Source organism: Aulonocara stuartgranti (assembly GCF_965226115.1).
Source record: "Aulonocara stuartgranti genome assembly, chromosome: 3".
NCBI lineage: Eukaryota > Metazoa > Chordata > Actinopteri > Cichliformes > Cichlidae > Aulonocara > Aulonocara stuartgranti.
In genome coordinates, this window is record NC_138941.1 from 54,693,606 (window position 1) to 54,707,297 (window position 13,692).

Consider the following 13,692-nt stretch of genomic DNA (forward strand, 5'->3'; position numbering starts at 1 on the left):
GAAATTAAAAACTAGGTTACAAAGTAGCAGAGTAAAATAATAAAAGTATCTGAAAACAATAAAGTTATGAGACAAAGAAAATGTATGAGAGTCAGATTAAATATTTTTGTAAAATTTCAATATATAATCTGAAATATGTAAAATAAAATTGCCTCACAGAGCTGACAGCATGATGCGTGTCCCTCTGAAAGCCCTATCTGGGAACCAAAGGACTGAGTGCATTTACAGAAGCTCTTAACTGCAGTGCACTGGAAAAAAATCAGACATTTAGCACTCACACACACATATAAAAACCAAAGCAGAGCTTCATGAGCATGTGGAGAATATACTTTTATTAACAAACACGTGTAATACTTATTAAACAAGTCACAGTAAGTATAGATATAAAACAGATGAATAGTTCAACACTAGTAACTTCAGTCCATGTGCTGACATGTTTAGAGACTTTGGTGGAAGTCAGATTGTTGGTCTGATCGCTGCTCCACAGCACACACAGGTTTTATATTTCACTTCATTTAAATTTCAGCTTCAGCTGCGAAAGCAGAAAGACCCTGACGTTTGCATTTACCATCACGTGTGACGTTTGATTTTGTGCGATGTGATGCAAAATTTCAGCCTCTAGAGGACGCTATTGTACCATTTGACATCACAATTGTTTCTGTTTGCACTAACTGAATATTATTTTACATGTTTAAACAACAATAAATAGGATGCATAAAAGAAAAAAGAAAAAATGGCTGCGTGCAACTCAGACACATCTAAGATCTAGAAAAATGAAACGTTTCTGTTAATTCAGAGACAATGCACTGTTTTTGTGGACACACTTCAAAATCTACAGAAAAAAATATCAAAACAAGATATTTTTTTTTATCAAGTATGAAAATAAAACAAGAAATTCTCTCTTGTTTTAGATGGTTTTTCAATCATGAAAAAATATTGCTATTTCAAATTGATCTGATAAAATAAGATTTTGTTAATTTTCTTTTCTTTAGTAAAAACAAAGATTTGCTGTCATTTAACAGCTTATCTGCAGTAAAAGTTAAAGGGCACAAAAACACATTATTTACGTTATCATAATTAATGTAATACTTTGTTTAGCCACAAGAGGCCCAACACAGACCGTGGGTGATGAGGTCCGGCTCATTTGGCTTTCCAATTCATCCCAAAGATGTTGGATGAGGTTGAATTCGGAGCTCAGGGTTTGAGGAAAACCTTTTCTTTTCTTTTTTTCGAAGGAACTCGAACTTGTCACTAAACATTTAAACGTCACTACACTGCAGCTATAAGGTCTGACACATAGTATAACTATATCACATATAATACACATAATATAATACAGAATTGAATAAATGCACTAATAAAGGTAAAGACTACACATGAAAGCGCTGGTGTACTCTGTGCTGTATTTCACACACAGTCAGTGTCTCTGTGTGGCTGCTGGTTCAGCGCTCAGAGCTGCAGATGCAGGCGAGTGTCCTGCTCGCTCAGTGGTCAGTGTGTTTGTACTGCAGGCTCGTCCCATGGTGGAGAGGCAGCATGCTGTTAGAGAGAGAGCCAGAGTAACACCAGCAGCACAGACAGGACTGCAGAGAGACAGACAGACAGACAGACAGACAGAGGGGAGTCAGGTTAAAGGCGTACCTCTTTCAGCGACTCACAGGAGACACATTGTTGAAAGAGCAGAGAACCACCTCAGCACCTTTAGTATCCTGATATAGCATTATCATCAGCTTGACCTTCAGATCAATCTATTGACCTTGAAGAGGAGGTCAGTGGTCAAATGTGGCATGATATTTTAAGTCTTTATAGGGTATTTTCTCCTGTATGTGTTGCATACACACCACACGTGTAGGGATCATAGTTCTTAAGTTAAGGCTTTAATTCAACCATTAATTCGTTGAGTTGACCTTGAAGGTGTTGGTGGATGTGAGCTAAAATTTAATGGATTGTTGACATGACCTCACTCACACCCCTTTATGTGCTAATTCGGTGGAGTGCCTCTTTAACCCTACAGAACTAACTTCCCATAAGTCTCCTATCATAGGTCACGACCTTTCCATGTTTATACATCTCCCCTCTCATTCTGTCCTCTAGATAATTCCATTCTGGGAGCATCTGATAAGTTTCTGTTTCTCTGTTATATCTATCTCACGCCCTTTGACCCCGTGACCTTGCTGCGATGCTACGCTGGCACAGAAACAAGCAGATTCTTGGCAGTCTAGATTAAAAACTCGCTCTCACACAGCGCAGCCATGTTCAGTGTTTACCTTGAAGCAGTTTTTGAACTTCTTGGACACAAAGAAGAGGATTATGGGATTGATGCAGGAGTTGATGGTGGCCATGTTGATGCCGATGTAGTCGAGGACCAGCAGGAAACTAGAAAATGTAGACACGTGTAAACAGCCAGAAAAAAACAAACAGAAAAAGCTTTGTTTTCCCAGCAGTGCATGATGGTTGGCCTACTTCAGGAGTTCACATCGCTGCTCACTGAGGTCTCGATCATAGATGATCTTCTTCAGCAGGCGACCCAGATGGAGAGGAAACCAGCACAATGCGAAGATCAACACCAGGCAGAACACGACCTTAGCGACTTCTCTCCGCTGCAGAGAGGACTTTGCATAAGAAGCTTGTTTGTGTGTTAAAGATAAACAGCCTTTTTTTTCAGTGTTGGTGATCACCTGCTTGAGGTGCTCGGTCAGCGAGATCTTCAGACTTTCTTTCTCGTGTTGGATCATCTCGCAGGTCATGAGGCTGTAGAAAATGGCTGAGCAGGCCAGAGGGATGCAGAAGTAGAAACCAAAAAACCACCAGTCCTTGGCTTCGATGTAGTGCTGAAAAACACAGAGACAACCACATTACACCCACAGACTGTACATAAAGGATGGACATAGTAATGTTGGTTTTGGAAACTTCAGCTTTAACATCCTGGCCACCATCGTCTTGTTTTTGGAGACACGAGTAACCATATTTCAATGCTAGCCTGTATTCACGGTTTTTTTCTCGATGTAAAAACTTTCTAGAATCTGTTGGTTCACATCACAGTGCTCTAGAGCCAACAGCTGACACATGCAGCACAGACCTGAAACAGCTTTACTACATAGCATCCTGCAGGTGTTTTATACCCATCTCTCTGTGCTCTCGTTTTTTCTCTCAGCAGATGGTTACCCGTCATAAAACCCTCCTCACAGGCAACTGTCTGGTTGTTCCCCATAAACGTGCCCGTGTTGGCCCACCATGGGTAGCTGTGGGTAAATGAGCCCCTGCATGGCCTCGTCCGGGGTCACTGACCCAGTGTTTTTGAGTTTGGGGGCTTTCAAGTTTTGTTTATTTAAGTATTCTGCTTGTTTCTGAGTTTGCTTTTTGTTTAAATTTTCTTCATGTGTTTTCTTTAGAGTGTTTAGTCTCATTCTTAGTTTCTGGTTGTATTACAGTTTAGTTACCCTCGGTGTATTTGTTCCATCCTCTCCTGTTAGTTTCCTAGTATTACGTTAATTTGTTTCTGCATGCTGCTATTTAGATTTCACTTCCTGCTTTATTTTGATAGTTATGTGTCCTTTTTTTTTTACTTTGTTTATGGATTTTGCATAATATTTATTTGCCAATAAAGGTGGGGGTTTTTTCTGTTTAATTCTAACTGCCTCCACACATCTGCATCTGGATCCTCAGTTTCACTCTCCACACAGTCTGTAAAATCCACAGACTGCAGCAGTGTGGGCAGGACAAACCCACGTTTATCTCCCGTGATCCTCAAATGAGTGCACATACACAGAGTCGACAGCAGTTTAGCCCCTTTGGGTTTTCTATAGACATACCCACTATGGGCTTGTCCAAAGAAAACACGTGGGCCCCATAGCTGTTGTCCTTTTGGGCCTCCATATGAGCCTCAAGGGGGCATGTGTCGGCTCTGAGGCTTTTTATCTTACATTATAAAGGGTATTGTTTGCGGTTCTGTATACTATATAAAATTGATCCTGGATTTGAGTTCAGCTGGGACCTTTATGTCAGCAATTTAACCCCCCCTCCTTGCGTAAATCTCTCCTGACTGTACATAGATGTGCTTGGTAGGTTAACTGATGATTCCAAATTGGCTGTAGGTATGCATATGAGTGTGAACAGTTATCTGTCTCTCTGTGTTGGCACCATGATGTTCTGGCCTCCTGTCCAGGTGTACACCACCTCTCACCCTAAGTCTACTGTGATAGGCTCCTGAAAATCTGCAGCATACTGTAATTGGCAGCTGGATGTTGGTGTAGGTGGAGGGGTTGAAACAGCAATCACTGACATGGTGCATTGACATGTTGGAGGAAGAGATGGGAAATTAAATAGACTGACAGTTTGCGAGGGTGTGTTTGGTTTTCTGCTAGTTATACTAACTTTGCACTTGTTTTCCAGAGATTCAGGAAAAGGAGGAGCACAACAAACACCAGCTGGCTGATAAATCAAATTAGTGTGTGTGGATAAATATGCTGGTGATTTGATTTCAGCTCCCTTCTGTGTCTGATCCAAAACATGTTGGAAATGACTCATTAATTAATCCATGTTCCTTGAATGCTGCAGGAAGCTGGCATTACCATCATGAATCAAAACTTTTCCATGTAGGAGAGTGCAACATTAGAGTGGACCAAGCCCACAGCCACACTAATGGGAAATGAACTGGGTTAAAATAAACCCACACTATCCTTTAATAAGCCCATGTGAACATGTTCGTCTTTCTAAACTTTGCTTTTTGTTTATGACCATGATTGTGATCTGTGTTTGGAGCTGGTAGCTTGTACTTGAACCCAGCTGCTTTGTTACGTCAAAGATTCAGTTTTAATATGCAAACACAACACCGATGCAAACACAACACCTGATAGCAGGTCAGCTGACCCAGGTTCAGATTCAAGTGCCTGTGCTGTTTGTTTGTGCTACTCATGACCTGGAGACATAAACAGGAAATGTTGTCCTAAACGTCTGAGTTAAAGAGGCCTCGCCCAGAGACGTAAAAACCACGAGTCCATGGAAATGGACGAAAGTGGCCACTTATTTCCCGTCCATGGAGACCATTCATCTTAAAGTGGCATCATGATCAAACCTGACACACGGCTTCTTGCTTTTACCTGATATCTGTTAAACTGTAGCACAAAGTACCAAAGTGCCATGTCTAATGTTTGTGCAAACACTCACACTGGTGCCTCTGGTTCAGTATGTTCCCCAAGGATACTCTGGCATGCAGACTGGGATAGCTAAGAATTGATAAATCTTTACCACTCCCTACCAGCTCATTCTCTCATTCTCTTATTGTTTTACCTTCAATTTTCTATTTGACATACCACTTAAAAAAGCTTCCTTACAGGTGAAAATACTATTAAGAGACACGTGAGAGCTGTGGAGGATGTGAAGAAACTGTTGTAGCAGCCACTAGTCAGTTTTGAGGGTTAAATATTTATCAGATGTTCCCATAAACACACACACGCCCACATACGCAAGCTCTCAGAGTGCAGACTCACTTTCAGGAAGGGTGTGTTCCTGTGTGACAACATGCAGACATTGAAGCTATGGTTGTTGTATGTGGAAGGGACCATAGTGAAGGTGACAGCATCCGGCACAGCCAGCACCACCGACAGCACCCAGATCACCATAATCTCCACCGCTGTTACCGTGGGGAGACCCGTGCCCTGCACCCGTGACCAGGATGCCACAGCTCGGTACCTGGAAGTAAGATGGAACAGTTTGAAAAATACGTCTTCTGTTAATGTTCATGAAAAATATTCATTCCATAAATGTTAGTTTCACACATAGTTTTAGCACAATGACAGATTTAAATCTAATCTGATGCAGATCTTGTTTCCTTTTCATATTTTCACACTTAGAAAGTAGATAAACCTCCTGATTTCTTAGTTTTTTGCATATTTCTCACACTTACATGTCTCACATCATCAAACCAATTTTAATGTTTGACAAAGATACCAGAGCAAATGCAAAATTCAGCTTTTAAATGATGATTTAATTTAATAAGGATGAAAGTAATCCAAACCTACCCAGCCCTCCTAAACGTCATAACTGGCTGGGCCTCCGTTGGCAACAAAATTAGCTAGATAACTGGCAATGAGTCTTTCTAATCACTGTACAGGAACTCTGGCCCACTGTTCTTTCTAGAATTGGTTTAATTTGGTCACATGAAGGTTTAAGGTCATGTCAACACATCTCAATCTAATCTAACTCCAGACTTTGACTAAACCACCCCAAAAAACCTCTCCTTCTTCTTCTTTTTATTTATTTTTTGAGGTGCACTTAACCCAAGTTTACTTGTCTCCTAGTATTCAGTATTTTCTGGTAGAAAGCAGAATTCATGTTTCCATCTATTATGGCAAGTTGTGAAGTTAGTTTTATGCCAGATGTAACTCAAACCTTCCAAAAGATTTCGCCTCGTCAGGTCACAGAATATTTTCCCAAAGGTTTTGGCGATCATTAGAATGTAGAAGGCTTTTTGTTGTTTTTGGTCAGCAGGGGTTTTCTGCTGGACTCTCCAATGGATGCCATTTTTGCCCAGTTTCTTTATTGTTGAATCATAAACTTTGACCTTAACTGAGGCATGTGAGGCCTGCAGTTCTTTGGATGTTGTTCTGGACTATTTTGTAACCTCCTCGACGAGTCGTCAATGTTCCAAGTTTTCTCTGTTTGTGGATAATTGCCTTCAGTGTGGTCCAGTTGAGTCCAAAAACCCTTAGAAATCACTTTTTAACCCTTTTCAGATTGACAGATGTCACTGACTTTGTTTCTCAGCTGTCTCTTTAGACTGTAGCATGATGTGCTGTCTTTTGATATCTTTTTGCCTGCTTGACTTTATCAGACAGGTTCTATTTAAGTGATTTCTTAATTCAGCTGGTCTGGCAGTAATCAGACCTGGGTGTGACTGGTAAAAATTAAACTGAGCTTTCCAAAATATTTGGATAATCACAGTTAATTTGTGATTTAACAAGGGTGGACGATTAATAGGGTTTTTTGTGTGGTTTTTTTACTAGGTAGGTAGGTTTGGATTTTTTTTCCCTCAATGAATGAAATCATCATTCAAAATGTAATAATAATGATTAGTTATTGTAATGTATTGTTTATAAGATTGGAAACCTGCAGTCAGCTGAGACTGAAGAAGTCACTTGGATGAGTGACGAAACGTTTCTCCCACAAAACGCTACGTCCAGATGAACAGAATCAACTTTTGGAGATTTACTTTCCTGGATGATTGAGAATGCACCAAGAAGATCATCAGCATAGTAAAATTTGTATTACCTGTCCACACTCAGAGCACACAGGCTGAGGACGGTGATGCCGGCTGAAGCTTTCTGCACAAAGGGAACCAGCTTGCAGAGGAACAGCCCAAAGTCATTCTCGGCAAAGGGCCACCTCATCGCCAAGGGCTGCACACACACACACACACACACACACACGGACAAACCGAGAGAGCTTTAAAACAGTGTGTGAGCAATCACAATCAGCAGGATATTTTTGGGTTGTTATCAGTACGACACTCAACTTCCTGATAGAGACACTCAGCTAGGAAGTGGTTTTGTTCCCCATCATATTGTCCATGTTAGTGCTACACAGGTCATAAAAATTAAACCTCCTGATATTGTCAAATGTACTCTTAGAGTTAGGCTTTGATGTTATTTTAGCCACATGCTAAACTGGCAACTTTTCAGAAAAAGATTCTTTGGCTTCCAGTAAATCTTTGAACTAATTTTAAAAGCTTTGTGAGGTCAGACTCCCGCTGATATCCCAGATCCACTGAGACCTCGTTCCAACAGTTGACCTCTCCCACCATCTGATCAGAGCCTTTTAACTCTTCTACTCTTTTGAGCTTCTTGCACTTAAATTTTCTTCAGGACTTCAGGTAAAAACCTATTAAAGGTCACATGTTTCTTAAATGCTACCTTTTGGGATTTTCAAGTCAGTAGATTATGAAAGCTATTGAGGTGTTAAAAGGATTAATACATATAAACTTAAGTCCGGTACCTTATAGACATGGATCGGCATGACTATTGTGATGTATATCAGGTCCCCGAGGGCGAGGCTGGCTATGAGAGCGTTGGGTCCATTCCTCATGCTTTTGTTTTGGGAGATAATCCTCAGCAGAGTGGCGTTGCCAATGATTCCCACAATAAAGATCAAACAGGAAAGCACGACATTGATGTACCTGAAGGTTGCTTTCATTTTCACATTGACTGAGCACCTAACCACCGTAGATGTATTGGTGGACAGTTGTTGTTCTTTGTGTTGCTTCAGCTTTTGGAAGTGTTGCTTTCCGTGACCACTCTTCTTCTCATTATTTTGCAAATGATGCGAGCCTGGGTCTAGAGGTTGGTCAGTGCTGCGGAAGCCTGGCAGATCAGACATCACCAGATTTGAGAAAGATGGCTCTGATGTGGGGTTATGTTGGCAGACAGCTGGATCAATAAATGACAAACACCAGACAATCAGCAGCAGGATGAACCCAAAGGGCATGGAGGAAATTCTGTGTCCCATCCTGGAACCCTTCACCGAATCTGCTACTGCGACTCCAAAAATTCTTATGGACTGCTACTTCTAAACCACTTCCCAAATTTAGAGAAAAATCTGGAGGTAGTAGTGTTTCTAAAACTTTCTGTAGCTTCAAAACTGATTCCAGAAGATCCCTGTTTGGCTGCTCAGATTCAGAAACTTGTTCAAAAGTCCTGAATTCTGGGACTCCAGAATCTTTGTTTCTCTTTGTGAAGCTGGGCTGAAAGGGGACGTGAAAGTGATCGTGGTCCTCAGATGAATCTGCTGTTTTTGGTCTGTGGAGAGGGTAGAATGAACGTGACAGGTGATTGGTTAGTAAAGGCCACTTTTGAGGATTTTAGTTGTATATTTAAAGATATTAATCCTATAAGATGTTAATATTTGGCTAGATATTTCTACATTGAGATAATTCACAGGGCTTGCAGAGGTAATCTCCAAGGAACAACCTCCAGGACTGGAAAATGAAGCCTGTGAAGTTGCAAATTCCAGTTCTTCTGATGTCCTCTTGAGGCTGACTTCAGCAGTGAGTAAAGCCCCATAGACTCCCATGGTAAAATGTTTTACAGCAACTTTACAGCATTACATTTTTTTAATAACTCACCTATCTGGATACTGGAGTAAGGAGCTGACTAAAGTCTGCTGCACTCAAAAAAGGAAATTGGTGGTTTTTACATTTACAAAAATGGAACTTTTAATTTGTACAAAATAATTTAATGTTTATGGTGAACCTAATTAAATCATGTAGTATCTGTATGAAATTCAACAACTTAATTTATTCCTGTTGAGATGACAGGATGCAATCTAGTATGAGTGGTTAGTTGCCTGGGCTCATGAAATTCACAAGATCACACAAAATTTCAAACCGCAGGGAAAACACTGGAGTTATAAACGCAGACAACTACACACACCACGTATTGAACTTTATTGTTTGAGAATGTACTTCTTGACACTTTATCTGGTTTTACTTGTTTGGGCCACCTCAGATCAGACTGGGCTCAGTGAACTCTCACTTTACTCCTAAACCACAGACATAACAGAGACGTGTTTGAAGGACAGAACAGTCAGCTGGTGTCAATAAGGCATAAAAAAATTAAAGACAGATCAGAGGTGTGAACTCGTCAGAATGCACTGCTGGCTCACAATTCAAATTTACGTCTGTATAAATGTATGAAATATGAAAAGAAGTTTAAAAATCTCACCTGTTTGAGTTTTTCTGTCTTTGTCTGTCACTTCCTCTTAAAATAAATCCTTCCAAAGTCAACGAAGAAGAAGAAGAAGATTAGTTCCTTCTGCTCAGTCCAGACTAAACTGACTAAAATCAAACTGAGTTCAGTTTTCACTTCCTCGCTCCCTCTTTATCTCTCTCTCACTCTGATTGCTGTAAATGCTCGGGCGTCCCCCTCCTCCCTCCCTCCTTCCTTCCTTCTCGTCTCCCTGTTCACTTGCTGTCCTCCTCCCCTCCTCTCTTCTTTTCAGGTCTCAGTGGAACATCTCATAAAGAAGACACGAAGTCTTTTACCGTCAGTGAGCGTAACTGAAACCGAGCCAGATTTCCCACTTGAGAGCTTGTTGATAAAACAATGTTGTGGAAATTGAAGCTGTAAAAATTTACGACTGCGTCACGAGTGTTTGAACACGAGCGATTCCAGACTCCAGAGTCGGTTTATTACTGTTACAGCGTTAATCCCTGAACTCGTTTTACTGACTGATTCAAACAGTAATTCAACAAAGCTCCACTCCAGCTCCAGTCTTCACAGCCATCACAGGAACGTGCTGAAAACATATCAGGACAGTTTACAGAGTTTTTTATTTTTATGAGTGAGAAACACAAAGTAAACTGTGTTTAACTCAAAGCTTGAACAGTCATGGTGGTCACAAATTAATTAACTGATTTATTAAATGGAAATTATTCAGCTCAGTGCTCAGACTGCACACGTGAATTTAGAAGAAAGCGGTGCAGCTGTCCTGGATTTGAACCTTCCCTGTGCCTTTGTTCCCATTGTTTCCACCTACAGTTATAAATACAGATAGACCAGAAAATTGCTACACAAATGCCCAAATGAATCAACACATGCCTAATTCTGCACCTTACAAAACTGTCACCAAAAGTTCAAACCTGGTTTCTGTAAGGCACCAATCAGGGTGACCATGGATCTCTACTGACGTCCAGACATGATAAGCACACAGCTGAAATATTATTAACCGAGGAAACACTCAGTGGACAAAAGAGTTCCTATTTATGATTTTAATAAAAATGGAATAGATTTTTTAATCAGGAAGTACCATTAATCTCAAATCTCTTTCACAAGGGAGACCTGGCCAAAGTGATTGCTATAAACCAAAGATCCAATAAATAAAGCACAAAATAGAAGAATTTATGTATTTAAAAGGGACAGTGCTGTTTAACATAGTCCAGTCCAGCACATAAGTTTATAGCTATTGCTAATTATCAGTTGCTATCTACAACATAATATACAAACAAACAGCACCGTAGTCTCTCAAGCACCAATCCGTCTGTCGATCTACTGAGATAATTACAGAAAAAAGTCAATTTCTTGTGACAGCCTTCCAAACATCTGGTCATGTTTATTTTTTAAGGTGGATTTTTCTTCTTCTTTTAGCTGCCCCCTTTATAGGTCTCCACCGCAGATCATCTGCCTCCATCCCTGTCACACCAACCCTCCATCTGTCCTTGTTCACTACTTCCATGAACCTTCGTGATGTTCCTCTTTTCAGCTCTAACAGCTTCCTGTCTAGTTGTCAGTGCCGCCACCACCAACCCAAACATCACAGCAGGTCTCACTACCATCTTGTAAAGCTTCCCTTTCACTCTTGCTCCTATCCTTCTGCTACAAATCACCCCTGACACTCATCTCCACCCACTCCACCCACTACCTGCACGCTCTTCTCCACCTCTCATGTGCACATAGTGGGTGGACGCAGGTATTTTAACTCATCAACCTTCACTGCCTCTGCTCCTTGCATGTTCATGTTTCCACCTGTCTTCCCCTCATTCACACACATGTATTCTGTTTTTCTTCCACTGCCTTTCAATCTTCTTTGTGCACTAGAAAGAAGAATGAAAGGCAGAACTCCTCCACTGCTGCAGGCTCTTTTTGCACCTCCTCCCAACTCTCACTACAGATTAGAGTGTTATATGCAAACATAGTCTTTTCCTTTGTCCTTCGCCCAACAGCAGCACAGATTCCACTGATACCCTGTTGGCCAGCAGGATCAGAGACTGGGCCCGGATCAATCCAGTATGAATCTTGCCCATTCTTGATCATCCACCTGTTTGAAATCTAACACTGACACAGGGTGTGCACATGAGAGTTTTAGTCTACCTCTTTGAGTCAATAATGTGTTCCCCAGCTTCCAATAAAAAAGTACTTTTTAAACTACATAAAGGCTTTTGAGATCTCATCGCACTAAAAGCAACAAGTAATGTCTTTTCAAGGCAGTGTATCATTTGTTGTTGTTTACAGTTTTTGGAGTGCCTAGAGAAAAGTGATAATACCTGGCTTAAAAACACGTTTCTCGCTGTTTTTACCGTTATACCGTCATTATGTTCAGCAATAACAGGAAATGAGAAAAAGCTCTGGATCTCCTGTGACCATGGAAACGTTTAAACATCTGGCAGAAGCACACAGCCCGTGTTATTCCTGACTGAAACATGTTTGTGGGAGCATGCATGGTTAAACATCTGTGACACATGTGTGTCAGTCTTCCAGTTATCTGTCTGTCTTTTTTTGTCTCTGTATGAGTTTGATTTGGCTCCGCTCAGCGTGACCTTTGACCTCAGAAAGTTGATGTCGGGGCTAAGTGTGCCTTTACGAGAAGTCCGTGTTATCTGAGTCCCAGCGAGTCGGTGGAGATATGCAGCCCAGTGTGTGTGCGTGTGTTTTGTTTATTTGTGACAGTAAACTCAGAGATAAACACATCAAAGCTCTACGTGACTCGAAGCATGCAGCCGGATAATAACTCTTTTTCTCTGGCACAAATACACACATATTACTGCCTGGCTCAAAGCCCAGGGAAGGAGCTGGTAGACCTGTGACCTACATCAGAGGATGGCCCTCTCCCTTATTCTCTGCATGCAGCACAGAAGGACATGTTTGTGTCCACAAAAAAAAATATATATATATATATATGACAGTTCTTTGGGCTTTCGGTTTTGCACCCACGCGTGCAGCTTCTCCGCTGCACTCCTACACACTCTGCTGCGGCTTCACTAAATCAACAGGGAAGAGAGAGAGCTCATTAATAAAACACCACATACCTGTACCATGAACCTGACTGGCACTGCCCCTTGAGCACTGCACAGCTGAGCCAGGGACCACACCTTCACCACAATATATATTTATTTTAATTGTCTGTTGACCCACATTCAGGTATTTGTACTTTACATTCTGAGACAGCATTTGCAGGAAAATATCTGAAAAATTATTTTAAAACATTTTAAAGCTAAAAACCTAAAAATTTCACTGCTCATTCTTATAATCAAAATGGGAATTAAAACCCATTGTAAAGGAAAAGCAGTGCCAATTTTGCAAAAATACAAATGTTTTTTAAAAACTGTTGATTAATTTTCACTAAAATATCCTTTTTAAATTCGAATTGAATTGAACACGTATGACAAGCTAACACAAACAGAGGCTCCATGTGGTGCTTGAATTAAAACTCAGAAAATACCTTTTTACGTATGATTACTTTTAAATTATAAAATTGATCCAATACTATCAATACCAACTTTGGTATCAATAGTATTGATATTTGGCTTTGGTACTTTCTTTGCCTCCTTTGTTCTGTTTCAACACCTGTGTTCAGTTAGCCTCTTCAGTATCTACAGCTGTTCATATCTCAGACATTACTTTTTTTTTTTTTTTTTTTACTGCTCTTTCTTCCCTGATGTTCTTGGTCAGTGTTGGAGTTTCTCATGTGTGGGTCTTTCCCTGCCTTTCTTACCCCTGTCCACATTACAGTTTTTTCTGAATGCTTAAACCCTAACTGTGATTCCTGTAGCACAATCTCCAAAACTATTCAGACTTATAGCAAAACCACTCACTGAGTTTGCAAAACTAAAAGCACAAAAACTGCTTTGCACTCAGTTTGCAATTTTGTAACACACACTTTGCACAACTGTAGGCACAATTCACTGCACAACACTCAATTACC

At 40.6% G+C, this 13,692-nt stretch overlaps 1 protein-coding gene across 1 annotated transcript; it reads right to left on the bottom strand.

Annotated features, from left to right (window-relative positions):
* Positions 1-309: 309 nt before the first annotated feature.
* On the bottom strand, positions 310-9,916 carry LOC309699460 (endothelin receptor type B-like). The gene is made up of 8 exons (XM_082522473.1): positions 9,717-9,916; positions 7,993-8,792; positions 7,270-7,397; positions 5,490-5,691; positions 2,679-2,831; positions 2,464-2,600; positions 2,268-2,376; positions 310-1,583 (listed from the first exon to the last, which is right to left on the bottom strand). The coding sequence occupies exons 2-8, from the start codon at positions 8,500-8,502 to the stop codon at positions 1,485-1,487; spliced, it is 1,338 nt and encodes a 445-aa protein (XP_082378599.1). The 5' UTR covers positions 8,503-8,792; positions 9,717-9,916; the 3' UTR covers positions 310-1,484.
* Positions 9,917-13,692: the final 3,776 nt, after the last annotated feature.

Excerpts from the sequence above, each read along its gene's own strand:
- LOC309699460 (XM_082522473.1), bottom strand. The coding sequence starts at position 8,502 with ATGGGACACAGAATTTCCTCCATGCCCTTTGGGTTCATCCTGCTGCTG. Across the intron at positions 5,692-7,269 it reads TGTGCTCTGAGTGTGGACAG|GTACCGAGCTGTGGCATCCT; the intron begins GTAATACAAATT and ends TCTTACTTCCAG. Across the intron at positions 1,584-2,267 it reads AGTTCAAAAACTGCTTCAAG|TCCTGTCTGTGCTGCTGGTG; the intron begins GTAAACACTGAA and ends GTCTCTCTGCAG.